The sequence below is a fragment of the Hypanus sabinus genome, chromosome 11 (assembly GCF_030144855.1).
Source record: "Hypanus sabinus isolate sHypSab1 chromosome 11, sHypSab1.hap1, whole genome shotgun sequence".
NCBI classification, from domain to species: Eukaryota; Metazoa; Chordata; class Chondrichthyes; order Myliobatiformes; family Dasyatidae; genus Hypanus; species Hypanus sabinus.
Window position 1 is genome coordinate 64,045,840 of NC_082716.1, and position 27,291 is coordinate 64,073,130.

Below are 27,291 nucleotides of genomic sequence, written 5' to 3' on the forward strand. Positions count from 1 at the left end.
TTCATAAAGATTATTAAGAAGTCTAGTTTTGTTAATAGGACTGCCAAAAAAAACTTTACTGTGTTCTATAGTGCTTGCTTTGAAGAGAGTCACAAATAAACTACGATTACAATTTCTTCAAATGGCAAGTAAATTTAGTTAAAAATATGACCAAACTACTTTTACTAATGTCTAAATAGCAGGGGAAAATATAAATCCGATTTGAACTGAGCACCTTAAAAACAACAACCTTAAAAACAACAACCTTAAAAACAACAAAATCATTTGGGGAACGATATAACTTGTACTTTTGTTCAATCTTTTCTTGTTAGTTCCTGTAAAATCCTGTTACCAAGCAGAATATTGTTTATTGTGTAACTGTATAATTCCATAATGCCTGGCTATTAATTAGAAGGTGACTCATGGAACTGGCTGTGGTATTGACTATCCCACACACAGGTGAGTGTAAAAAAGCTCAATGACACATCATCAACAAAGGCAGTCCAAGTGCTGACACAGGTACATTTTGTCTCTGTTATTCTGACTGATGCATTCTCATTGCACACAGCAAAATTCATATGTATGGCAAAATTAATTTTGTTTTTAATTGTTTAGGATACATTTGGCTTTTGTGCACATTTTGAGATTTCCTATTTATAATATTGCAATCATTTTTATGAAACTCATTGAAAAGGAAATTACTCACCAGTGGGTGACTGTGGTAAAAATGAAATATAATTTTGATGTATTTTGTACATTTGTTTTTTACTTTTACATCTGTGGAAATGAGTAGTGTATAATTTATATATAATGCTGACTACTGGGTTCTAAATCTTCTAAACAAGCTGTTTGGACATGTTATAAATATTTTAATTACATTGAAGTTTACTCAAGAGACAGTCTCCCTTGGCTTCTCTTCATCGTATTATTGCAGAGTTTAATAGCTTACTTCATCCTTTTGCCACAAAGCTAAACTGCAATTGAAGCCCAGAAAAGTAATATAGTAACCAAAATACCATTATGACAAAAGAGGAAAATTGTGATTTCTTTCCAGTTACTACACAATCTGCTTGGACTTTACAAACAAGAACACATCAATTCAAGATTCAAGATTCCAGATTGAAAGTATATTTATTATCAAGAAGTGCATAAATTATACAATCTTGAGATTTGTTTGTTTACAGGCAGCCGCAAAGCACGAAGCCCAAAAGAACCGAATTAAAGAAAATAAAGACTAACCCCTAGTGCGCAGAGAAAGAGAAGAAAAACACAAATCATGCTCCGGGTCTAGAAAATGCTGCCCAGCGATACCCTTTCGGCCTAAATTTTGCTGCTGAAGGAGCTGTTCTTGACCTCTCCAAATCGGCTTAGTGCTCAGAGTGATCCACCCTCGCAGCTGGGTTAGTTTGATGGGCATCAGAACTCCATTGCCTCAGCTTCCTCTCCAAATCATCCACTCCAACTCCAAGTGCATGGATTTTGCAGTGCTCCAGCACAGCACATCTCTCAAACTTCCGTGAACTTCGCTCAGTAGTATTTTCTTCAAAAATACTGATAATTATTCCAAACTATATGTATGTCCCATTCATTCAGCATTTGTATAATGATTACAATTGACAAATAAAATGTCCTCATTGGCTAAGGAAAGTGGAAGTTAGGAGTTTGGTTCCAAGACAAAATTGAAATGGGGTGTGAAGGGAATTATTGCTTGTAAATCAAATGTATGTAGTGAAAAATAAATGTACAAGTTACACCAAAATCAAATTTTGCTTTTGACCATAGCCATCCATTGGTAAGTAATTTTCTTTTCAAAGAGTTTCATAAAAATGTTCATAACACAATGAATTAGAAACCTAAATTGTGGACAGAAGTCAATCTGGGACAACCAGAATTTTGCTGCTTCATGGCTTACAATGAAAATGCACCAGAAAGGGTCAATGAGACAAAATATTCAGCAGGATATTCTTTTAAATATCCTGCGTGATCTGTTTTAGAATAGATTTTGGTCAAATTGGGGAACAAACCTGGTCAGGTATCATATCTGTCAGAGGGAGAGCATGGAATTATTGCTTGTAAATCAAATGTATGTAGTGAAAAATAAATGTACAAGTTACACCAAAATCAAATTTTGCTTTTGACCATAGCCATCCATTGGTAAGTAATTTTCTTTTCAAAGAGTTTCATAAAAATGTTCATAACACAATGAATTAGAAACCTAAATTGTGGACAGAAGTCAATCTGGGACAACCAGAATTTTGCTGCTTCATGGCTTACAATGAAAATGCACCAGAAAGGGTCAATGAGACAAAATATTCAGCAGGATATTCTTTTAAATATCCTGCGTGATCTGTTTTAGAATAGATTTTGGTCAAATTGGGGAACAAACCTGGTCAGGTATCATATCTGTCAGAGGGAGAGCATGGAATTATTGCTTGTAAATCAAATGTATGTAGTGAAAAATAAATGTACAAGTTACACCAAAATCAAATTTTGCTTTTGACCATAGCCATCCATTGGTAAGTAATTTTCTTTTCAAAGAGTTTCATAAAAATGTTCATAACACAATGAATTAGAAACCTAAATTGTGGACAGAAGTCAATCTGGGACAACCAGAATTTTGCTGCTTCATGGCTTACAATGAAAATGCACCAGAAAGGGTCAATGAGACAAAATATTCAGCAGGATATTCTTTTAAATATCCTGCGTGATCTGTTTTAGAATAGATTTTGGTCAAATTGGGGAACAAACCTGGTCAGGTATCATATCTGTCAGAGGGAGAGCATGGAATTATTGCTTGTAAATCAAATGTATGTAGTGAAAAATAAATGTACAAGTTACACCAAAATCAAATTTTGCTTTTGACCATAGCCATCCATTGGTAAGTAATTTTCTTTTCAAAGAGTTTCATAAAAATGTTCATAACACAATGAATTAGAAACCTAAATTGTGGACAGAAGTCAATCTGGGACAACCAGAATTTTGCTGCTTCATGGCTTACAATGAAAATGCACCAGAAAGGGTCAATGAGACAAAATATTCAGCAGGATATTCTTTTAAATATCCTGCGTGATCTGTTTTAGAATAGATTTTGGTCAAATTGGGGAACAAACCTGGTCAGGTATCATATCTGTCAGAGGGAGAGCATCTTGGAGATAGTAATCATAGTTCTATCTCCTTTACCATAGCATTGGAGAGATATAGGAACAGACAAGTTAGGAAAGCGTTTAATTGGAGTAAAGGGAAATATGAGGCTATCAGGCAGGATCTTGGAAGCATAAATTGGGAACAGATGTTCTCAGGGAAATGTATAGAAAAAATGTGTCAAAAGTTCAGGAAATATTTGCATGGAGTTCGGCATAGGTACATTCCAATGAGACAGGGAAAGGATGGTAGGGTACAGGAACAGTGGTGTACAAAGTCTGTTGTAAATCTAGTCAAGAAGAAAAGAAGAGCTTATAACAGATTCAAAAAACTAGGTAATGATAGAGATCTAGAAAATTATAAGGCTAAGAGGGAGGAGCTTAAGAAGAGGCAGAAGGGGCCATGAAAAGGCCTTGCCGGACAGGATTAAGGAAAACCCCAAGGCATTCTACAAATATCTGAAGAGCAAGAGGATATGACATGAGAATAGGACCAATCAACAGTGACAGTGGAAAAGTGTATATGAAACCAGAGGAGATAGCAGAAGTACCTAATGAATAAAAAACACGAAATGCTGGCAGAACTCAGCAGGCCAGACAGCATCTATGGGAGGAGGTAGTGACGATGTTTCGGGCTGAAACCCTTCATCAGGAGTGAAGTAACATGGGATGGTTGAGGGGGGATAAGAAGTGGGGGGAGGGATGAAGTAGAGAGCTGGGAAGTGATAGGCTGGAGGGAAATGGGCTAGGGGGAAGGTGGAGAATTATGGGAAATAAAAGAGAAAGAAAGGTAGGGCTGGGGGGGACAACAAATGGGGAAGACAAAAGAAAATACAAAAGAAAAAATAAGCAATAAATACCGAGAAAATGAGATGAAGAGACCTTGAAAGTGAATCCATAGGCTGTGGGAACAGTTCAGTGATGGAGCGAATGAAGTTGAGTAATATAGAGGAGACTTGACCCAAATGCAAGCGGAGGAAATGATTCTGTGGTGAGTGATAACTTTAATAATAAACTGCCAAATAACATGCCACAACAGGCCACAAAACAAGAAAGAAAGCAGATACTTAATAGTAAAAGGCAACAAGGCAACTGAAGGCTAGGAGCAAATGGTTGAGGTTGGCTGGTTTATCAGGGTAGTAGATGAGAGCTGGGTTAAAGTAGGTTGCAGATGATGAGTTGGAAATGAATGGCAGGTAACTGCTGTTAGCTGTGTGTATGTTGTGAGGAGCCTGCGTGTGCATGCCTTACAGAAGCTGGCTATATCTGCATACAGCCAGTGTGAGATGAGAATATGGGGTTGGAGAAAATTGCTTCTGGTGTGAGAGCGGAGGGGGTGATGACATGAGAATTCAGGTTCATAAACAAATATCCAGATATGGCCAAGGATGCTTCCTGCAGATTATCACTTACTGTTTTCCCTTAGCCCAAAAATCATGAATCAGATCTCCTCCAAGTTGAGTAATGCTGGGAAGCAGCACGGGGTGGGGCAGGGTGCAGTTCCAATGTTCCCTCTAAGATATGAGGCATAAAACCATCACAAGTGACTGAGATGTATGAATTCATAAAGATACATTTCCAGACTAGTTTGAGGCAGGTAAGGAGAGGACCAACACATGGAAAAATACTAACAGAATGATATGTAGTTGACACCTGCAATGGAGCTGTGGAAACCATTGATTAACACAGGAACTCATTCCTGCACATAGCCATTGTCATCTTAACTTACATTCTCTTGCCTGTAATGCAAACTATTGAAAGTTTCTTGTGCATTTTATTAAATCATTAAAACAACTTTGGCAATTCAACTGTTCCCTTAGTTTAGGCTACCACTCAGTTTAGTATATGGCCATCTTTCATCTACGCATGTACTTCGTAGTGCAAAGTAAGTCTATTATCAAAGTATGTATATGTCACCATATTCAAAGTAAATACAAATAAAAAGTAATAATAATAATAATAATAATAATAAATGGTTATTCAACTTTTGTTCAAGAACCTGATGACTGAAGGTTAATAACTATTCTTCAACCTTGTATTCTGGTCCTGACACGCCTATACCACTCCGTTTGATGGCAGCAGCAGGAAGAGGGTAGCCTTGGATGATGGGGGTCCTTGAGGATGGATGCTACTTTCCAAATAGATGTGCTCAGTGTGGAGAGGGTTTTACCTGTGATGAACTGGGCTGTGCCCACTACTTTTTGTAGGCTTTTCTGTTCAAGGGCATTTGTGTTTCCATACAAGGCCACGGTGCAACCAGTCAATATACTCTCCACTGCATACTCAAAGAAGTTTGTCAAAGTTTTAGATGGCATCCTGAATTTGTGCAGACTTCTAAGAATGTAGAGGCACTGTCATGCTTTCTTGTTAAAGGCACTTACATGCAGGACCCTGAAATGATAGCACCGAAGAATTTAAAGTTGTTAACCCTCTCTTTCCCTCCATCTTAACCAACTTATCTGCCATTGTGGCATCTATCCATGACAGTTTCAGTGAGGGATTGGGCAAGTGCATGATTCTGCCATGAATCAAACTTCACCCCCTATCGTGCTGTGAAGCAATACTGCTGTGTTAACAGGGCTACATACAAACAAACTGAACTAAAATAAAGCATCCATAATTCAGTGAGCAATGTACAAAACTATCAAGGCACTATCTGAACCTGAAAATAAACAGCCAATCTGGTAAATTTAAAACATGGAACCAAATATTTACTAAACAGCAGAAGAAGCAGGCTGCATACAGAATTAAGCTAAGTTGACGTATAATGCTAAAGTCAAGTGTGTGATGGAATACAATGCAGAGTGGGGAGAAGATCAACACATGGAAAATACCTACTTGCTGCTTGCCCAGTTGAACTGAGTTAACAATGCCATCGAGGACTAATCAGCCTACTTTATGGCCACACTTTCAGTACATGAAATATTCATTCCTTCTACCCCAACCATGTGTTGGGATTATTCTGTAGTTATAAAATTATGAACAGCAGGTATTAATTAAAATGAGAATCAGCCTTCAGAAATCAAACTTGCCCACAATTTACTTTAAAGTCACTGAATCCAATCATTGGGTGTGGAACATCCGAATTCTGTACCATGTGGGGCAAAAAAATTGATGAATGTCCATGTTAACTGGTGGTTATTAAAATCTTCCAGATGAGATCAGCGAAGGCATTAAGCCCAGTCACAAACAAGAGAATATCTGCAGATGCTGGAAATCCAAGCAACACACACAAAAAACAAAAAGTAGCTGTGAGATACCACTAACTCTCATACCGAGACTATACCGCTTCCCACCCTGTTACTTGTAAAAATGCCATCCCCTTCTCTCAGTTCCTCTGTCTCCAGCGCATCTGCTCTCAGGTTGAGGCTTTTCATTCCAGAACGAAGGAGATGTCCTCCTGCTTCAAAGAAAAGGACTTCCCTTCCTCCAACATCAACACTGTCCTCAACCACATCTCTTCCATTTCACGCACGTCTGCCCTCATCCCTTACTCCCACCACCTCACCAGGGATAGGGTTCCTCTTGTCTTTGCCTACCACCCCACCAGCCTCTTTCAGGCTGAAACGTCAACTGTATTCTTTTCCATAGTTGCTGTCTGGCCTGCTGAGTTCCTCCAGTATTTTGTGTGTTGCTCGGATTTCCAGCATCTGCAGAGTTTCTCTTGTTTGTGATTGGAGTTTGAGCTAACCTTATGTGTTAATTGTAATAAATATTGTCAATATGGATAGGGTTATTAATTTTGTTTCTTGGAATACTAATGGTCTAAATCATCTGATCAAACAGAAAAGAATACTCAAAGTATTCCATAGAATGAATGCTAATGTTATCTTTGTACAAGAGACTCATGTAAGGAAGGTGGATAGTCAACGCTTTTTTAGGTTTTGGAAAGACCAACAATATCACTCGAATTCTCAAGCCAAAGTAAGAGGCGTTTCCATTTTTATAGATTCTTCAACCTCCTTTATACATCATGAAACAATTTCAGACCCACAAGGTAGATTTTTGCTTATTACTGGTCTACTTTTTAATCAAAAAGTTGTTTTAGTTAATGTTTATGCTCCAAACACTGATTGTCCTGAATTTTTAAAGTGTCTATTTACATCCTTTCCCAATTTGAATCAGTAAAGACTGATAATGGGTGGGGATTTTAACTGTTGTTTAAACCCTTCGATGGATAGATCCAAGCCCACCCAAGCTCTTTCGAATAAATCGGCCTCTCTTATCAATTCCTTTATGACTGATTCAGCAATTTTCGAAATTTGGCATTTTACACCCCAATGACAAAGAGTTTTCATACTTTTCTCATGTTTATCATAATTATTCAAGAATTGATTACTTTTTCATTGATCACCATTTACTTACAGATGTTATTGATTGTAAATATGACTCTATTACCATTTCTGATCATGCACCTTTAAAGCTATCTATTAAGATAATGGATTCATGTATTAATGCTAAATCTTGGAGGTTCAACTCTATTTTATTGCAGGACTTAGACTTTGTTAATCTTATCAAACAACAAATTGATTTGTTTTTCTTAACAAATTCTACAGCAGAGATCTCTAGTGGAATTCTATGGGACACTTTTAAAGCATTTATTTGTGGACAGATTATTTAATACTCTGCTGGAGTTAGGAAATGAACTAATTCTAAAATATTAACATTGGTTGATAAAATCAAAGCAATTGATAAGATTTATTCAGTGACCCCCAGCAAAGAACTTTATAAAGAAAGAGTGGAACTTCAAATGGAGCATAGTTTGTTATTATCCTCGTCGATTGAAAATCAGTTAATTAAATCTAGAACCCAGTTTTATGTATATGGAGATAAGTCTGGCAAATTATTGGCTAATCAATTGAAAACTGCTTCGGTTAAACCACAGATTACTAGGATTCATAAACAAGATGGCACTCTGATGATCGACCATAAAGAGATAAATAAAGCCTTTCAAGATTTTTATAATTCCTTATATCAATCAGAATTTGCTGAGGATTCTTCTATAATAGATGAATTTTTAAGGAAATTGAATATTCCAAAATTAACAGTAGAGGATAGTGTATTCCTAGATACACCTATTACGGAAGCTGAAATAAAAAAGGCTATTTTTTCAATGAATTCCGGTAAAGCTTCTGGTCCGGATGGTCATACTGTAGAATTTTTAAAATCCTTTTCCTTTATACTTTCTCCTTGGCTTTGTAAAATTTTTAAAGATGCATTAATTATAGGCAAATTGCCACAATCTTTTTATGAAGCTTCTATTTCTTTAATTCTTAAAAAAGATAAAGACCCTATTGAATGTGCATCCTATCCGGCCTTTATCCTTGCTGAATACGGATTTTGAGATTTTTAGTAAAATTTTGGCTACTAGATTAGAAAATATATTACCTCGAATCATTTTTGAAGATCAGACTGGATTTATTAAAAATCACTATTCATCTTTTAACATTAGCAAATTAATTAATATTATTTATACTCCTTCACCCAAAATACCAGAATGTATCATTTCTTTAGATGCTGAAAAAGCATTTGATAGAGTTGAATGGCCATATTTATTTAATATGTTGTAGCATTTTAATTTTAGTTCAAAATTTATATCATGGATTAAATTAATATACTATAAGCCCTTGGCTTCGATTTTTACCAATAATCAAAGATCTCCTTTTTTTCAGCTATACCGTGGTACAAGGCAAGGTTGTCCTTTAAGTCCTTTACTATTTGACATTGCTTTGGAAACTATAGCCATTTGGGAATCACCTAATATTTTGGGTATTACTCATGGGGAGGGGACCTATAAGTTATCATTATATGCTGATGATTTGTTACTATACATATCTGACCCTAAGAGATCTATTCCTGCTATTTATATATTGCTATTATATATGCTATATAAATTGAATTTTAATAAGAGCGAATTATTTCCATTAGATATGCAAGTTCTAATTTATAAACATTTACAATTTAAAGTTGTTACAGATTATTTTACTTATTTAGGTATTAAAATTACTAAATAAACATAAAGATTTATTTAAAGCTAATTTTTTGACCAAATTAAGCAACTTGCTACCAGGTGGTCTCCACTATCTTTGTCATTGGTTGGTCGAATTAATGCTATTAAGATGATGGTATTACCCAAATTCTTATATTTATTTCAAGCATTACCAATTTTTATTCCTAAGTCTTTTTTTGATATTATTGACTCCAAAATATCTTCTTATCTGTGGCAGAATAAAAATCCTAGACTAGGCAAAAAGTATTTACAGAAGCCTAAGAAGGAGGGCGGTTTGGCTTTGCCAAACTTGAGATTTTACTATTGGGCAGTTAATATACGATATTTAATATTTTGGACACAAGAATCGACTATAGCTGCTTGCCCACAATGGGTAAATTTGGAATGTAAATCTGTACAAGACTTTTCATTGTTTTAAATTTTAGGATTTTCACTTCCTTTTTCTTTATTTAAATTGAATAAACAAATAACTAATCCTATAGTCAAATATACATTGTGAATCTGGTTTCAATTTCGTAAATTTTTTGGTTTGAATAAGTTTATTTTATCATGCCCTATAATATCTAACTATTTTTTTCGGCCCTCTTTTATGAATCAAGCTTTTCTTTTATGGAAAACAAAAGGTATAACATGTTTTCATGATTTGTTTTTGGATGATAGCTTTATGTCCTTTGAACAGCTATCTAATAAATATAATTTACCTAAAACCCATTTTTTTAGATATTTGCAAGTTAGAAATTTTATGTATAATGAGTTACAGTCTTTTCCGAAACTATGTCCATTGGACATTACAGGAAGAATTTTAGGGCTCTGAATCCTTGTCAAAAGGGTTTAGTAGCTGTCATTTATAATCCGATCATGAAAATACAGCCAGGAGTATCAGAAAAAATTAAGAAGGCATGGGAAGAAGAACTTCATTGTCTTATATCCACTGAGCAGTGGGAGAAAATTTTACTATTAGTCAATTCGTCCTCTATTTGTGCTAAACATGCCCTAATACAATTTAAGGTTGTACATAGAGCTCATATGTCTAAGGATAAACTTGCTCGATTTTATTCTCATGTTAATCCAACCTGTGACAGATGTCATTCTGATGCTGCTTCATTGACCCATATGTTTTGGTCTTGCCCTTGTTTGCAAAATTACTGGAAAGATATTTTCAGTATTATTTCAAGAGTTCTGAATATCAATTTCCAACCGCGTCCTATCACTGCAATTTTTGGTTTACCGATGGTGGATTATCCTCTACATCTCGATGAATGATTACATTTGTTACATTAATGGCTAGAAGATCTATTTTATTGAATTGGAAAGAAATTAATCCTCCACCTATATTTCAGTGGTTTTCTCAAACTATCTCTTGTTTGAGCTTAGAAAAAATTAGAAGTGTTGTTTTTGATCCTTCAGTTAAATTTGAAGAAACTTGGAGACCATTTATTCAACATTTTCATATGAGTTAAATTGTCTTTTCCTAAACCTCACTTTTATTATCCTTAATTATTTGGATGGAGGTTCAGAGTTATTGGCACCACTGTATATATTTGACATTATGCAATGGCCCATGTTGGTTAGCGTTTTTTTTTTCTTCTCTTTTTTTGGTTTTTTTTCTTTTTATTTTTTTTGTTCATAAATACTATGTTTGGGAGGCTATACATATTGATTATTATATATTTGAATGTCTAAAACTATCAACTATGTACTCTCAAACACTTTGCATTCATGTTTCATTTATGTTTGCTTAAAAATTAATAAAAAGATTTAAAAAGAAAGAAAGAAAGGAGTTTGAGCTTCCAAGCCCTTGGACCAGCTACCAGAAAAAAAGGGTTTCTGTAGTTAGGATGAGCTCCTATTGTAAATACTGAAAAGTTACCTGTCTACGTTCAAAATGTTAAAGTTAATGAATAAATTATAGCCACTGAAACTGCAGTTAATTATTTATTGTTGTCATTGTGCTCAAAAAGTATAAAACATTGTGTTGGCAGAGAAGAATTAAATTCTTTCCAGAAGATCTGTTCTGTTGAATGTCCTGCAGACACTGTGGAACAAGAACTCTATTGATACACTGGGGTGTTTTCCTGAGCAGACTGCCTAAACCATATAGTTGAAAGCTTCATTGCCAGAACTCACCATAAGCACCAAGATCTCACTTGGCTGGTGGTGAGAGGAGACCTCACTGTCAGATCCTTCCTTTACAGATAAAGTACCATCACCAGCGCACACTGCCCTCGGGCTGGCTGCAGAGGGGAAGACATGGTCACTCACCTCTTTGCAGACTGTGGATTTGCTAAGACGATGTGGAAAAGAATGTGAGAGTCCTTTCTCGTTCATCCCAAATAGCTGTGTAACAGAAGTCTCTGATCTATGGGTTATTCCTAGGAACACATAACAATGGACATCATGTTCTGCCGGAAGATCATCGAATTGGCAAAAGGTGCCTTTGGGTGTGCCTGAACCTTGGTCATCAAGCACAGTGAGATGTCTGTAAGGGAATACTGTTGACTGACACAGTACGTGTTGAGGGACGCACTGAGGCTTAGTGTAAACAGTGCAAAGGTTCAGTGGGGAAGGACTAGTGACTAGGCTCATTCAATTACCACACATGGAGGAGTTGAGTGGAGAAGCCCCTCAGACACTGAAATTCTGTATCACCCCAAGGGAAGCATGAGTGGAAATGGTGCTATGATTTTCAACAAAATAAGTTAACCCTACTCTATGTATTGACCATTGACCATGAATGTAAAACATTTTGCTGTATATGTTTTTATTATGAATAAAGTTTATTCTTGAAATAGAAAAACATCTGTTTCTCCCAACTAGGACATCTGTCTGGCTCAGTTCAGTCCGTCACAACAGTGGGTATCAAATGCCCAGCAAGACATTTCCAACAGATCTACTAAACCTGCAACTTTATGTATCAAAGGCAGCATCCCTTGGGGATATTCATCACCTGCAAAGTCCTCTTCCTGGCCTCATATTATCATGATTTTGAAATATATCTCCAAGTGGCCATATTATTGGATCAAAATATTTGAATTCCTTTAATACGCACACTACAGCAGCTCCAAAATGTAGCTCAGCGCCACCTTCCTGAGTAATCAATAAGCAAGCAGCCCTTTGCGGAGAAACATACATCCGGTGAAAAGTACAAATGGAAGAGAAATGATGTTATCTGTGCAAATTTTAAAAGGTTACTTTTGTGGTGGCAGCCTGCAGATTGACAACATATAGCTCTGATTTTCCTGAGCACTGCTATTGTAACATCTGTACTACTCAGGATAAAATAATGTTATGCCGAGCATTGGACACTCTGCTGAGCAGGCAAAGTGCTTAATGCCTGCCTCCTTTGATGCCAATACCCACCAGGCAGGTGGTGCTCCAGTGCCTCTGATGTACGTCTTTTACTCAGTACACACTGTTCATGTTGTGATGTTCGTTTTCATCCTGATTCCTGAGCAGTATCATTATAAGGTTGAGAAAAAGCAAGCTGATGTCCTGAAAAACAACACGTGTTGAAAGAGCTGCTGAAGGTACAGGTGCCTCAGGACTCGCACCACCAGGGTTAAGAACAGTTACTACCCCTCAACAATCAGGATCTTGAACAAAAGTCCTCACTGAAGGACACTTCTATCTTGTTATTTCATGCTCATTATTTATCGATGTTTATTTATTATCTGCATTTGCACAGTTGGTTTACAGTTTACAGATTCTGTTTACGGTTACTGTTTTATAGATTTGCTAAGCATGCCCGCAGAAAAAGAATCTCAGGGTTGTATGTGGTGACACATATGTACTCTGATAATAAATTTTACTTTGAACTTTGGGTTGCTTTTAATAAGGAAAATGAGCGAGGTAATTAGCCTTAAATTTTAAGCAGGCTTAGAGGAAGTTAATTTTTTTGTTTTATTTTTAATAACAATGGCCCTTCATGTAATAGCTTTAAATGACTGAAATTTTGTACACTGTTATAATAATAATTAATTTAATTTATACTTTAAAATAGAATGTTCATAGGATATTCATTTCTTTATGCAAATTGTGGAACTGAATACAAGTATAGGTGCTGTGAATCATAAAAGAACAACTGTGAGGTTCACACATTGAATACTTGTATAATGATGGTGTTATGACTGGAAATGCTTGTCACTGCTGCTAGGAAAGGACCATATAAGACCAGAATATTTTTGTACACCTAAATGAGTACATCATAAACTGTTTTATTGTTGTCACATTTACCAAGGGCAGTGAAAAACTTCAGTTTGCTCGCCATCCATACTGACCATTTCATCACATCAGTATTAGCCTGCATCAGACTGAACGAGTTCAGCGAAGCTGGCCAAATTATAAAGGGACTTCATGGTACCACAAAGTTCTTAAATATGCTTAAATATTGATTTTTCTGAACTGTTTTGAGAAGCCACTATTAATGAAAAGTGAGCTGGAATATGTATATGAAATAGGTCCACCCACCTTTCCAAGGGAATTGCAACCAACATCCAAAAAACAGTGTGCTGGTGCTTTATATTATTTAAAACATTTTGTGGGGAATTTCTGGATGTCCAAAGCTTGACACCTAACACCAGTTTCAGTGGGAAAAAAATTAATCACAGGCTTTTGAAATTCTTTCCATGTCCGCATTTTTTCTCAATTTATCTGCAGGATTTCAGTTAGCAATTGGGTGCTCCATCAATTTTGTTCCAGTATTCTGGTTCTGACTAGTATCCTATTTATCTTTCATCTGATTAAATGAATTTACTGGCAGTATCAGGAGACTGCCTTTGAATGGTCTAATTCTAGAACCACAGAACAAGGCTTATTATAGTTCACATGAACACTGATTTCCTATTAAATCACGCCGTCCCTATAGAAAAGCATTAGGTGAAACTTGTTTATGATCACATGCTCGTCCATAACAGTGGATATCAAAACAGATCATGATGTAATGATTATGAAAATATTTTGGTGCATCTTAAATTCCATAGAGAATCCAGGTTTCCCTAAATCAAATTTTGCTTTATTAACATTTCATGTGATCATCTTTCCTCCTTTCACAAATTATTTTCGAGGGTTTCTTGGTAGTTTATTAGTCTTTGTGGAAGTTACTTTCTGTTGAACGACAAAATTAATCTAAATTCTTTTTGGTTTTCAGCTTGAGGAAAATAAGTACGAATTTGAATCATTTCAGTTGGTAATCTGAATATAATTTTATAGAAATAAATACACATTCTGAAGCTCTTTATTAGCAACAATATAGTTTCGTTTGGAATGACTGTGGGAAATGCAGTTGCTGATTCCAGCAACCTTACACAAACTACAAGTTATAAACAATCATCATTTCAGAAATTGGTTAAATGATAAATTACTATAGGATCTTGGAAAAGGTTCCCTGTCATTTTTCACAAAGAGTTGTCAGATCATTACTGACTATCTGAGAAGGTAAACGGATAGCAACACAGCAATTGTACAATACTTTCTAGCAGACTTTTGCAGATATTCTTGTCATGAATATTTGAACATGAATATTAAAGCAGATGAATCATATGCCCTCAGACAATAGGGTCAGCAAAGCAGAACCCAGGAGCTTAATAATAGGAAGTGAGAGTCAAATAGAATGGTGACTCATCTACTATTCTGCATAGCCTATGTAGAAATGTTGGCATAGGCCTGCTGGCAGGTTGGTTTGCATGAATCCTCAGTCAGAATGGCTTCTCATCAATTTAATTTACATTAAAAGTTAATCATTTGCATTTTTTTTCCAGCCTGAAGGAAGTCTCACTCATGGGTATAATTTTACAGGCATTCAATGTCATCTTCATTTTTAACAAGAAAGTATAACATATACAGTAGTATCACAATACAGTGCTGGGCTGTAGTTTGGTGCTATCAGCACTAGACTTTGACATGAGTGGTCTGGGATTCAGATCCAGCTGCCTCCTTACATGCTTTTCATCCGTGCTGGGTTGAGATTCGAGCTGGCAACGTGGCCTCATAAGTAAAAACAGACAAAATGCTAAAGAAAGAGCAAAGTTGCCTTCCGATGCACCACAAGGCGCAGAGAGGAATAGCAATCAATAAGCAGTAATATGTAACTAAGGTGCTTTAGCTACCATGTGATAATATCACCACTGCAACATTCATAATTTCTGCAGCATGTACCCATGCTCAATCTAAAGGCTTCCGTCAGGACACCAGCAGAGATTAGATCACCGACACATAAAAGCTGAAAGCTTTCTGATCTCTGTATCTCAGTGGCACAAAGTGCATTTATTTACTTGAACTTTAACATGTGAATGAGACCCTTCCTTTTATATATTATATACCTACTCCATGAGAGTATCTTTGCAATAAGGAGGCTAATTTAACTGATTTTCATTTGGACATTGCTGGCAGGTCAACATTTATTACTCTTCCAGGCTGCCCCTAGGAAGGCAGTGACTAGACATGGGTGTTAAATTTCCTCTCCTGATGGACAGCAATTATACAGATTTTATTTCAAAAGACATTTTGATAATTTTTGAAATTAACAGGTACTTTAACTCAGCAATGATAGCTACATCAGATTTATAATAAACAGCTTCATATTGAAATAGCAGAGTCGAAAGTCACGCTTCGCATTAACCAAAGTTTACTGGGTTTTCCCCCAGTTTTCATCTTCATTATACATAGGAGGAGTAGAAGGGTGAAAAAGCACTTTATTAGTAGATCTACATTTTCCATAATTATAACTCAAATGTAAGCTCAGAACAAAAAAAAAATCACCATCATTATTTCTATGAGGCATGGTACTTTGTGAGATTCTCAGTTTCAAATAGACTGTGAAAAGCTTGTGTCAGTCAGATTTTTGAACTCTATATATTAATGGGCTTACAACCGGCAGTTGTGTTACATGAGAATCATACGCCGTTAGCTCAACATCTTCCCTAGAGAGAGGGCCGTGCTTTCCAATAACCTTTCATTATCCCCATGAAAAAATGCTTTGCCTTTTTCCCCACTTGTTTACTAAGTGATGACTGTAAATGTTCAAACTCGACTTGCATGTTACAGTGATTGTACAGAGTTTTCCTTAAAACAGGAAAGAAATGGCAGCGTGGAGGCCTGCAGGAGTCTGATAGGTCAGTTGGTTGTGTGGTGTTGCAACAAACAGCCGTGCATTCGATGTCAACAAAACCAAATAACTGATGGTGGACTTCTGGAAGGCAAAGTCAGAATAACATGCACCAATCCTCAATGAGGGATCAGCAGTAGAAAACCTGAACAGCTTAATGTCCTGGGTATCATTATCTCAGAGAAACTGCCCTGGATCAAAAAGAAGACATGCCAGCATCTTTACATCATTGGATTTGGAGGAGATTTGGTATGTTCGCAAAGACTTTTGCAAAGTTCTATAGATGTATGGTGGAGAGCATTTTCATTGCCTACATTACAGCCTGGAATAGAAGCTCTCTTCCACAGGATTGCAAGAGGTTGCAAAGGAATACAGACTCAACCAGTCTATCATGGGCACAACCCTTGTCACTACCAAGGATATCTTCAGGAGGCAGCGTCTCAAGAAGACAACATCCATCATTAAGAATCCTCACCATCCAGGACATGCTCTTTTCTCATTACTACCCATCAGGGAGGAGGTTCAGGAGCTTGAGGACTCACATTCAGTGATTTGGAGACAGCTTCTTCCCTTCCACCATCAAATTTCTGAACAATCCATGAACCCATCAACACTACCTCATTACTCCCTCTTTTTGTAATGTGTCATAGTTTTATGTCTTTGCACAGTAACACAGTGTGGTGCATGGCCAAGTGGTTAAGGTGTTGGACTAGTGATCTGAAAGTCGTGAGTTTGAGCCCCAGCCGAGGCAGCATGTTGTGTCATTGAGCAAGGCACCTTTCCACACATTGCTCCAGTCCGCCCAGCTGAAAATGGGTACTGGCAAAATGCTGGAGGTTAACCTTGCAATCGACTGGCATCCTCTCCGGGGAAAAGTCTCGTACTCTCAGTCACTTCACGTCACGGAAACCGGCATAAGCACTGGCTTGATGAGCCTATAAGGCTCGGGACAGACTTTACCTAACTTTTTAGCAGTAACACAGCCACAAAATAACAAATTTCATATCATATAAGACAGTGATAATGGACCTGACTCTGGTTCTGTATCAAAAGCAACTCATGATAGGAAGGACCTGATCAAAGCTCTTGATTGGCATTCTATCAGTCTGAAAACGGTTGCAAAATCTGAGCTGAATCAATGTTCAGCTAGTACTTCTGGAACAAAGTATCTTTTTGTATTCTAACAACCAGACAGGAGTTACTTAGTTCCACATGAGAGGTAAAGAAGAAATGGGCATAGATATTTGATTCTGGCTAGAGTGTGAAGATACTTTATTGATCTCAAAGGAAATAACAGTGTCACAGTAATGTTACAAGTGCACAGATACACAAATATTATAAGATAAGTAAGAAAGAATAAAAAATAAGTTACTTCATATAGTCTAACAGGAGGGGGTCATCACTTCCCGGCTGTAGTTGACTCATTACAGAATTGAAAAGCAAAGATGATGAAATCTGCAGATTCTGGAAATTCAAGCAAAACACACAAAATGCTGGTGGAACGCAGCAGACCAGGCAGCATCTATAGGAAGAAGCACTGTCGAAGTTTCAGTTCTGACAAAGGGTCTCGGCCCGAAACATCGACAGTGCTTCTTCCTATAGACGCTGCCTGGCCTGCTGTGTTCCACCAGCATTTTGTGTCATTACAGAATTGAATGGCCAAGGTTAAGAATGACCTCGTATAGTGCTGTTTGGAGCAGTGCAGTTGTCTTAGTCTAATCCTGAAAGTGCTCCTCTGTTCAGCCAAGGTGGCATGCAGAGGGTGAGAAACATTGTCCAGAATTGCCAGGATTTTCCATTGGGTCCTTTGCTCTACCACAGTCTCCAGCGTGTTCAGTTTGACTCCTAGGCAGAGCCAGCCTTTCTAATCAGTTTATTGAGCCTGTTGGCATCACCCATGTTGATGCCATTGCCCCAGCACACCACTGCATAGAAGGTTGTACTGGCAACAACAGACTGGTAGGATATGTGAAGGAAATGCTTGCAACTCCAAAGTACCCCAAGTCTCCGCAGGAAGTAGAGGTGGCCCAGGCCCTTCTTATATGCAGCCTCTGTGTTGGTGCTCCACTCAAGTCTGTCAACCAGGTGCACCTCCGACTACTTGTAAGTCCTCACCACATCCACATCCTCATCATCAATAGTAACGAGAAGCAGTGCAGGTTTAGTCTTCTTAAAGTCCATCACCATCTTCTTTGTCTTACTAATGTTGGGCTGCAGATGATTCAGCTTGGAACATTTGACAAAGTCCTCCACCAGAACCCTGTATTCATCCTCCTGTCCTTCTATTATACACCCAACTATTGCCGAGTCATCAGAGAATTTCTGCAGATGACATGACTCAGTGTTGCATCTAAAGTCCAAGGCCTACAGGGTAAACAGGAAGGGAACCAATACAGTCCCCTGTGGGGTCCCAGTGCTGCTTATAGACATGTCTGACACACAGCTCTGAAACTGCACAAACTATAGTCTGCCAGTTAGGTTGGCCATTATCGAGAATACAATGGGAGTACCAATTTGCATTGATCATTATTTTTTTTTCAGGATTTCACTGTTCTTAGCTTTCCCAGGGATAAGGTCATGGGGATGGCAGAATCACATGGAAGTAGTATTATTGAGCTGATGCAGAGGACCCTGTAAAATAGTTCCTCCTGCAAACACTGACCGAGGGTGAGAATGCTGTATCTAGTCAGCTGGAGCTTAATGTTGCAGGGAAGGTGATTGATGAATTAACCAAAGAGGGCTGAACCAAGAATACTATTTGGAGCTTCTGCTGCAGTGATGCCCTAAGGGATTGGTTATCCAGTGTGCTTGTGTGTGAGATGGCACATTACAATTTATTTTCCAAGATTTATTATTGAATTGTGCATTATATTTTCCCATTAAAACCAAATGTTTTGTTTATTATGTAAGACTGGTTGAATCAAGTATGATGAGTTAATAGGGAAAATAATGATGAGACTGACATTGCAGAGTTTTGCTTTGCCCTCTGAAGTAAGGTCAGTCTCTTCTAAAATCAATGCACTGAATCATCAGTTGCAGCATAAGCAGGTGTTATGGAAAAAACTGCTTTAATACATACATAATTTGTATGCATGGTTACAATACAGGTTGCATAAGGTTGATTAAATGAATTTAAAACCACTGTCAAGACTTTAAATACATATAATGAATGCAGCGAGTCTTTATAGACTAAGGATTACAGTAGCTATGGTGGTTGTGAAAACATTGAAATCAACACAACAGCTTCAGACAACGAAATCATAACATCAAAGCTTCTCAGATCTAGACCTTGCAACAAGGAAATGTATAAATGGTGAGAGAATACTGAAGATTAACAACAAAGAAATTAGTCAAAATAAATTCTTCTAAAGCTTTTACTTCTACTTCTAGATTCTCTGACACCAATTATATTGTAAATTTTACGCATTATTCATTGATTTTTCAAAATTGTATTAACACTAACATTAGGTGTACAAGATATTAAGAGGAATAGATAGAGTGGACAGCCAGCACCTCTTCCCCAGGGCACCACTGCTCAATACAAGAGGCCATGGCTTTAAGGTAAGAGGAGGGAAGTTCAAGGGGAATATTAGAGGAAGGTTTTTTACTCAGAGAGTGGTTGGTGCACTGCCTAAGTTAGTGGTGGAGGCAGATACACTAGTGAAATTTAAGAGACTACTAGACAGGTATATAGAGGAATTTAAGGTGGGGGTTATATGGGAGGCAGGGTTTGAGGGTCGGTACAACATTGCCGAAGGGCCTGTAATGTGCTGTACTATTCTATGTTCTATTAATTAAACCTACATATTATCACAAATAAGTAAAAATAAGGTAATTTGTTATTATTGCTTTTGTTGTTCTCCTGTTCCCTTCCCCCTCTACTTCCTTTGCAGATCTCTTTATTCATTTGATGGTACAGTAAATCCCACCAATATGTGATGGAACATGTACAACTGATATCCATTTTGTTTAATCTCTAACTGTTTAATGAATCAGTATAAGTTTTTTTCAGGTGCTATTATAAATGCATTGAACTGTTGTGCTTTTAGTTTTTCATTAAATGTTTGTAGCTCCTTGATAATTGAGGAGATCATCTGTGTCCAGTATCAAAGGGTACAGGGTCAGATTTAGATAAGGAAAATAAATCCAGTTGCCAAATCTCTATTATCCACTTTGCAATTTGACAGTCAAAATTGTACTTTAGATGCCCCTGCAGCCAATATCATTGAAGCCCATAGAGAAACATGTTCCCCATTAATGGAAAATAAGTTAACATACCAATAGATGAATAACATATTTTCAGCTATTATTCCAAATAAATGTTAGCATATTAATTTCACTGCACTCTCTAAACATTATTTGCAGAGGGTCACTCTGCAAAGTGCCTGTATTTTCCCTATTGATGTTGCTAAACACACCAAATATAAAATTCTGTTTATATTGTCTTTCAGATTTATATCATTTGTTATCTCAGGGGGCATGTGGTAATAAAGGGAAAATAAATTTGCTTGTGATAGGGATCTGAAGTGTTTTGAAAGACAAGCATTATCAGTTACTTCAGCTTGCTGCTAGCTCTCACTTTTATTGCCGGGGTAGCATCTATTATATATGCAGGTTAGAAATCTTCTATTGCACAGGCATTGGGTTCACGGGAATACTGTTTATGTGTGAAAAAGCTGTTCTACTACTGATGCCAAGTCTGAAAGTGATAGCATTTACAAAATGACAAATTAAATATTAAATATTTGGGATTTTATATTCATTTGCTAAGTACTAGAACTTATAAGCATAACAAATAAAAGGAGTAGACCATTCACCCATTGGAGTTTGCTCTGCAGTTTAATATAACTATCAGTTGATTATGTACCTCCTTCACCTTTCCTGACCAATCCCTTTGTCCAAAAGTCTATCAATCTCAATCTTGCATAATATAACTCTCTGAGAAAGAAAGCCACTCCTCACCTCTGTCCTAAATTTCCAGTTTATTTTAATACTTTGCCCTTTAGTTCCACTGCCTGAGGCGTCTCTGTAGGTGCTCCATTAATCCCTTTTGGTTTTTTTGTGTTTCGCAACTCATTAGACTCCAGTGAATAGTGGCCAATTTCGCTGAACATTCACATGATCATCCCAACCTTCCCAGACCAAATTTGTGATCTTCCTTGACATGCCATCCTTTTTTTGGTATGGAGGCCAAAAAGTGTTCTCACCAAAGCCCTGTACAGCTCCAAAGATACTTCCTTCCAAATTGCTTGCTGTTCATGCATGCTAGCTTGCCATATCTCATTAATTAACACACCAAGATTGCCTGGTGTACCAGCATATCTTACTGCAAACATGGAACATATTAAGCTATTTAGTTTGCTAAGGAAAATATTTTTTCTGAATCTGAAATCAGTGAGCCATCTTCTTCTGATTCTACAATTAAAAGGAAACTCCGACCATTCACTGAAACTGGTAATTATTATTGTCACATGTAACAAGATATGGTGAAAACCTGTTTTGCATAGTGAAATACCAATCATTCTAAACTGGATCCTTGACTTCCTGACCAACTGATAAGCAGCAATACCTCTGCCACATCTCGACCATCCCATGTTACTTCACTCCTGACAAAGGGTTTTGGCCCAAAACGTTGTTATTACCTCCTCCCATAGATGCTGTCTGGCCTGCTGAGTTCTGCCAGCATTTTGTGTTTTTTAATACCTCTGCCAAATTATCTTCAACACTGGTGTTCCACAAGGCTGCATCCTCAGCCCTACTCTACTTCCTGTACACTAATAACTGTGTGGCCAGATTCTTCTCTAACTCCATCTACAAATGTACAGATGATTCATTCAGTCAGAGGTGCAGCGGCTGCTCAGGGAGGGGATCATTGAGCCAAGCACAAGCCCTTGGAGGGCCCAGGTAGTTGTTGTTCAAACCGGGCAGAAAAATAGGATGGTCATGGACTATAGTCAAACCATCAATAGGTTCACACAGCTTGACGCGTACCCCCTACCCTGCATCACGGATATGGTCAACCAGATAGCTCAGTACAAGGTGTACTCGACAATAGATCTGAAATCCGCTTATCACCAGCTCCCCATCCACCCAGAGGACCGCCCCTACACTGCCTTCGAGGCGGGCAGCAGGCTCTATCACTTCCTGCACGTCCCATTCGGTGTCACAAATGGTGTCTCTGTCTTCCAGAGGGAAATGGACCGGATGGTGGACCAGTACCAACTGAAGGCCACATTTCCCTATCTGGATAACATCACCATCTGTGGTCGCGACTGGCTGGATCACAACGCCAACCTCCAATGATTTTTCCAAGTGGCCGAAGCCCTGAACCTTACTTATAATAGGGACAAGTGTGTGTTCGGAACCACCTGACTCGCTATCCTTGGGTATGTCGTGGAAAACGGGGTCATTGGCCCTGATCCCGACCATATGCGCCCCCTGTTAGAACTCCCTCTTCCCACAACCCTCAAAGCCCTCAGACGGTGCCTGGGTTTTTTTTCCTATTACGCCCAATGGGTCCCCCATTACGCAGACAAGGCCCGCCCCCTGGTCAAGTCTACCACTTTTCCCCTCTCTGCCGAGGCCTGCGCGGCCTTCAGCTGCATTAAAGGGGACATTGCCAAAGCAACGATGCATGCGGTGGACGAAACCATTCCCTTCCAAGTAGAGAGTGATGCCTCCGATTTCGCGCTTGTTGCTACCCTCAATCAGGCAGGCAGGCCAGTAGCATTCTTTTCTCATACCCTTCAAGGCTCTGAAATTCGGCACTCCGCGGTGGAGAAAGAAGCCCAGGCCATAGTGGAAGCTATTAGGCACTGGAGGCACTATCTTGCCGGCAAAAGGTTCACCTTGCTGACCGACCAGCGCTCAGTTGCGTTCATGTTCAGCAACCAACAGCGGGGCAAAATCAAAAATGATAAAATTTTGCGGTGGAAAATAGAACTCTCCACCTACAACTATGATATCCTGTACCGGCCTGGAAGGCTCTATGAGCCCCCTGATGCCCTATCCTGGGGAGCGTGTGCCAGCGCACCGCTCGACCAGCTTTATGCCCTCCATGCACATCTTTGCCACCCGGGGGTCACCCGATTTTACCATTTCGTGAAAGCCCAGAACCTGCCATACTCCCTTGAGGACATCAGGACGAGGACCAGAGGCTGCCAAGTCTGCGCTGAGTGCAAACCGCACTTCTACCGCCCTGAAAAGGCGCAACTTATCAAGGCCACCTGCCCCTTTGAACGACTGAGTGGTGACTTTAAGGGCCCCCTTCCCTCCATCGACCGCAATGTCTACTTTCTCAACATTATCGACGAGTACTTGCGGTTCCCCTTTGCCATCCCCTGCCCCGACACCACTACCACGTCCGTCATAAAAGCCCTGTGCCAGCTCTTCACTCTGTTCGGATATCCCTGCTATATCCACAGTGATAGAGGGTCCTCCTTTATGAGTGACGAGCTGTGCCAGTACCTGCTGGCTAGGGGCATTGCTACCAGTCGGACCACGAGTTATAATCCCCGGGGAAATGGACAGGTGGAGAGGGAGAATGCCACACTGTGGAAGGCCACACTTTTAGCCCTTAAGTCAAAGGGGTTGCCGGTCTCTCGATGGCAGGAGGTCCTCCCTGAGGTACTCCACTCTATCCGCTCCCTGTTATGTACGTCCACCAATGCCACCCCTCACAAGTGCCTATTCTCTTTTCCCAGGAAGTTTGCCACTGGGACCACCCTACCAGCTTGGCTGACGTCCCCAGGGCCAGTGCTGCTCCGGAAACATGTGAGGAGCAATAAATACTCCCCGCTGGTTGAGAGGGTTCACCTTCTACATGTGAATCCCCAGTATGTTTACGTGGTCTTACCTGATGGGCGGGAGGAGACGGTCTCCGTCCGTGACCTGGCGCCCACAGGAGCAGCAGACCACTACCCCAAACACTCCACGGTAACTATGAACCCTGTACCCAAGGTGACACCGCGCACACTGAGCCCTACACAGACTCCTCATGACTCTCCTATACCGGGCGTTTTGTACGCGCATATACCAGGCGCCTCGCACACGCATGAGGGATCACTGACGCCTAGTGGGCTGACACCTCCAGTCAGGCCGGAACCAGCACAACCACCGTCTCCTGTGCAATCACCACCGGCACCTGTGCAATCACAGCCGGTGCTACATAGATCACAGCGACAGATTCGACCACCTGATAGACTTAGCCTGTAAATATACTTGTAAGAAACTTCGCCCCATGGGGACTCTTTTTTAAAACAAAGGAGGGGTGAATGTGGTAAACTACATATACCTGTCTGGACACGCCTCCTGCTGACTGTTCCTGTGGCCCCTCCCACTGATGCAATGGGCCACATTTCAAATAATAATGTGTCAGAGTACAGAAAGAAAAAAGTGAGTTTAGTGACATGGTATCATAGCAACAATCTCTCTCTCCCCTCAGTGTCAGTAAAACAAAGGACTTGGTCATTGACTTCAGGAAGGGGGATGATGCACATGCTCTTGTTTACATAAAAGGTGTTGAGGTCGAGAGGGTTGAGAGCTTCAAGTTCCTACGAGTTAACATTACTAATAGCCCGTCCTAGTCCAACCACATTATTGCCACAGCCAGGAAAGCTCATTAGTGCTGATACTTTCTCAGGAAACTAGAGAAATTTTGCACATCCCTTTTGCCCCTCCCAATTTTTATTGATGCACCCTTGGTGGCATCTTATTCAGATGCATCACAGTTTGGTATGGCAACTGCTGTGCCCATGACGCTGCAGAGAGTGGTGAACACAGCTCAACACATCACAAAACCAGCCTCCCCTACATAGACCCTGCATTCATGTCTCACCACCTCAGTAAAGTAGCCACCATAATCAAAGACCCCACCAATCGCAGACATTCTGCCTTCTCCCATCACTCATCACGTAGAAGATACAAAAGGCTGAATACACATACTAGCAAGGTTAAGGACAGCTTCTAATTTGCTTTTGTAAGATTACTGAGAGGTTCCCCAGTATGATAAGATGGACTCTTGACATCACAATCTACTCATTTTGGCCTTGCACCTTATTGCCCACCTCCACTGCTCTTTCTCTGTATCACTTTCATTGTATTTTGTTATTGTTTCCCCTTGACCTACCTCAATGTACTGTTGTAATGAAACAATTGGTATGAAAGGTATGCAAGGCAAAATTTCACTGTGTTCAATATATATAACGATAATAAACCAACTTACCTCTTTAGTACAAAGGAAAAAGCAATACCAGAAGGCAGAATATATTGTTATAGTGACAGCTCCAGAGAAAGCATAGTGCACGTAAGCAAATATCCAGTTATTTATTTATTTAGAGATACAGCATGGAACCGGCCCTTCTGGCTCACCAAACCACATCACCAGCAATCCTCTAGCCTAATCACGGGACAATTTACAACAACCAATTAACCTACTTTCTAATACATCTTTGGACTATGGGAAGAAACCAGAGCACCTGGAGGAAACCCTCACACACTTGGGAAGATTGTACAAACTTTCTTACAGAGAACACCGGAATTGAACTCCAAACTCTGAAACCCCAAGCTCAAACAGCATTGTGCTAACTGCTACATTACCAATATGATGCAAGGGCCACGATAACATAGACTGTGTGATCAAAAGTTCATCTTTATTATGTTAGAAGTTTATTCAAGACTCTTGTAACAGCAGGATAGAAGCTGTCCTTGAACCTGGTGGTACGCAATTTCAAGATGTTGTTATCTTCTGTTCAATGAAAGGGAGGATGACCAGGATGGGAGGGGTCTTTAATTATGTTGGCTGTTTTCCCAGGGCAGCGGGAAATGGATTGGTGTGGGGGGGGGGGGGGAAATCAGTGTTAGTTTGCCCTGACTTGCTGATGTCATCTTTCCACCATTACCAGCAATGTCACTCAGACCAAACTCAAACCCCGTTACCATCTTAACTCATGCAAGGCCTAAAATCAATGACGATTTACTAGCAGATTTGCCCTCTGTAAAAAGGAGGCATGAAGCCAAATCATTATGTCACTTTTCCATATAAGTAACTCTACCTTTTGCATCCCAATAAACCCAGAGATATCCTGCATTTTAATATTTCTTCCTTATGACGATTGTGAATAACTGGTGATGAAGAAGAACTATTAGGGTGACTGAAAAGCCCAAGTCAGGTCCACAAACTCTGACAGAAACAGACCACTGGCTATTTAGAGGAGTGAACAGCTAGGTAGAATGGGATCTTCTTATGTACTCAATCTTCTGTTTGTGAATGGTTGTTTTCTTTGTGTCTTCCAGAAGCTTTTCTTCCATTCTGAACTACCAACTACCACAGGCTTAGGATTCAGAGCGGATGTTGCAACTTTTAAGATTTAAGAATGTTCCTGGAATCATCCTCAATGTCCTCCTGGAAGCATTTTCATAGATTCATATAGCATGGAAACAGGCCCTTAGGCCCAATTTGTCTATGCTGACTGTGTTGTACAGCGTGCGAGTCCCATCTGACTGCATTCCACCCAAAGCCCTCTAAACCTCTTCTATTCATGTACTTATCTAGAAAGCTTTTAAATGTTGCTGAAGTGCCTGTCTCAACCACCATTTCTGGCAAAACCACCCTTTGTGTGAAGAAGCTACTCTTCACGTCTTTTTCAAATCTCTCACCTCTGACTCTTTCTAGTTTAATAAATTATTTCCTGTAAGAAGGTCGACAAACTGTATGTAATAGCAAGTGTGGCCTCACTGACATCTTATCTTACCTGTAACATAACTTCCTAGCTCCTATATTCAGTGCCCTGACTGATAAAGGCCTGTGTGTCAAGCCCTTTATCTACATGTGACAGAGCTAGGATTAGATGGCACATTTCACTGTCAGACATGCAGAAAATGTACCAGAACTGACTGCTAGTGATCAGGTTGTAGGACACTGAGGATGATGACCTCTGAGAAGATAACGGCATTGGTTTGGCTGTTGACCATACAATTTAGAGGGATCTTTGAGAGACAATATTGTTCATATTTTTCCAGTGTTTTCATATGACCACTATAGATTTTCCTGACAAGAAAGA

At 39.2% G+C, this 27,291-nt stretch overlaps 1 protein-coding gene across 2 annotated transcripts; it reads left to right on the forward strand.

Annotated features, from left to right (window-relative positions):
• The first annotated feature begins 381 nt into the window (after positions 1–381).
• Positions 382–25,992, forward strand: LOC132402033 (uncharacterized). Of its 2 annotated transcripts, XM_059984513.1 has the most exons (3): positions 428–498; positions 1,164–2,857; positions 16,199–25,992. In XM_059984513.1, the coding sequence occupies exon 3, from the start codon at positions 22,661–22,663 to the stop codon at positions 24,443–24,445; it is 1,785 nt and encodes a 594-aa protein (XP_059840496.1). In that variant the 5' UTR covers positions 428–498; positions 1,164–2,857; positions 16,199–22,660; the 3' UTR covers positions 24,446–25,992. The 2 variants fall into 2 exon arrangements, with proteins under 2 accessions (XP_059840497.1, XP_059840496.1); XM_059984514.1 differs by lacking the exon at positions 1,164–2,857 and having other exon boundaries at positions 382–438.
• The last annotated feature ends 1,299 nt before the right edge of the window (positions 25,993–27,291 follow it).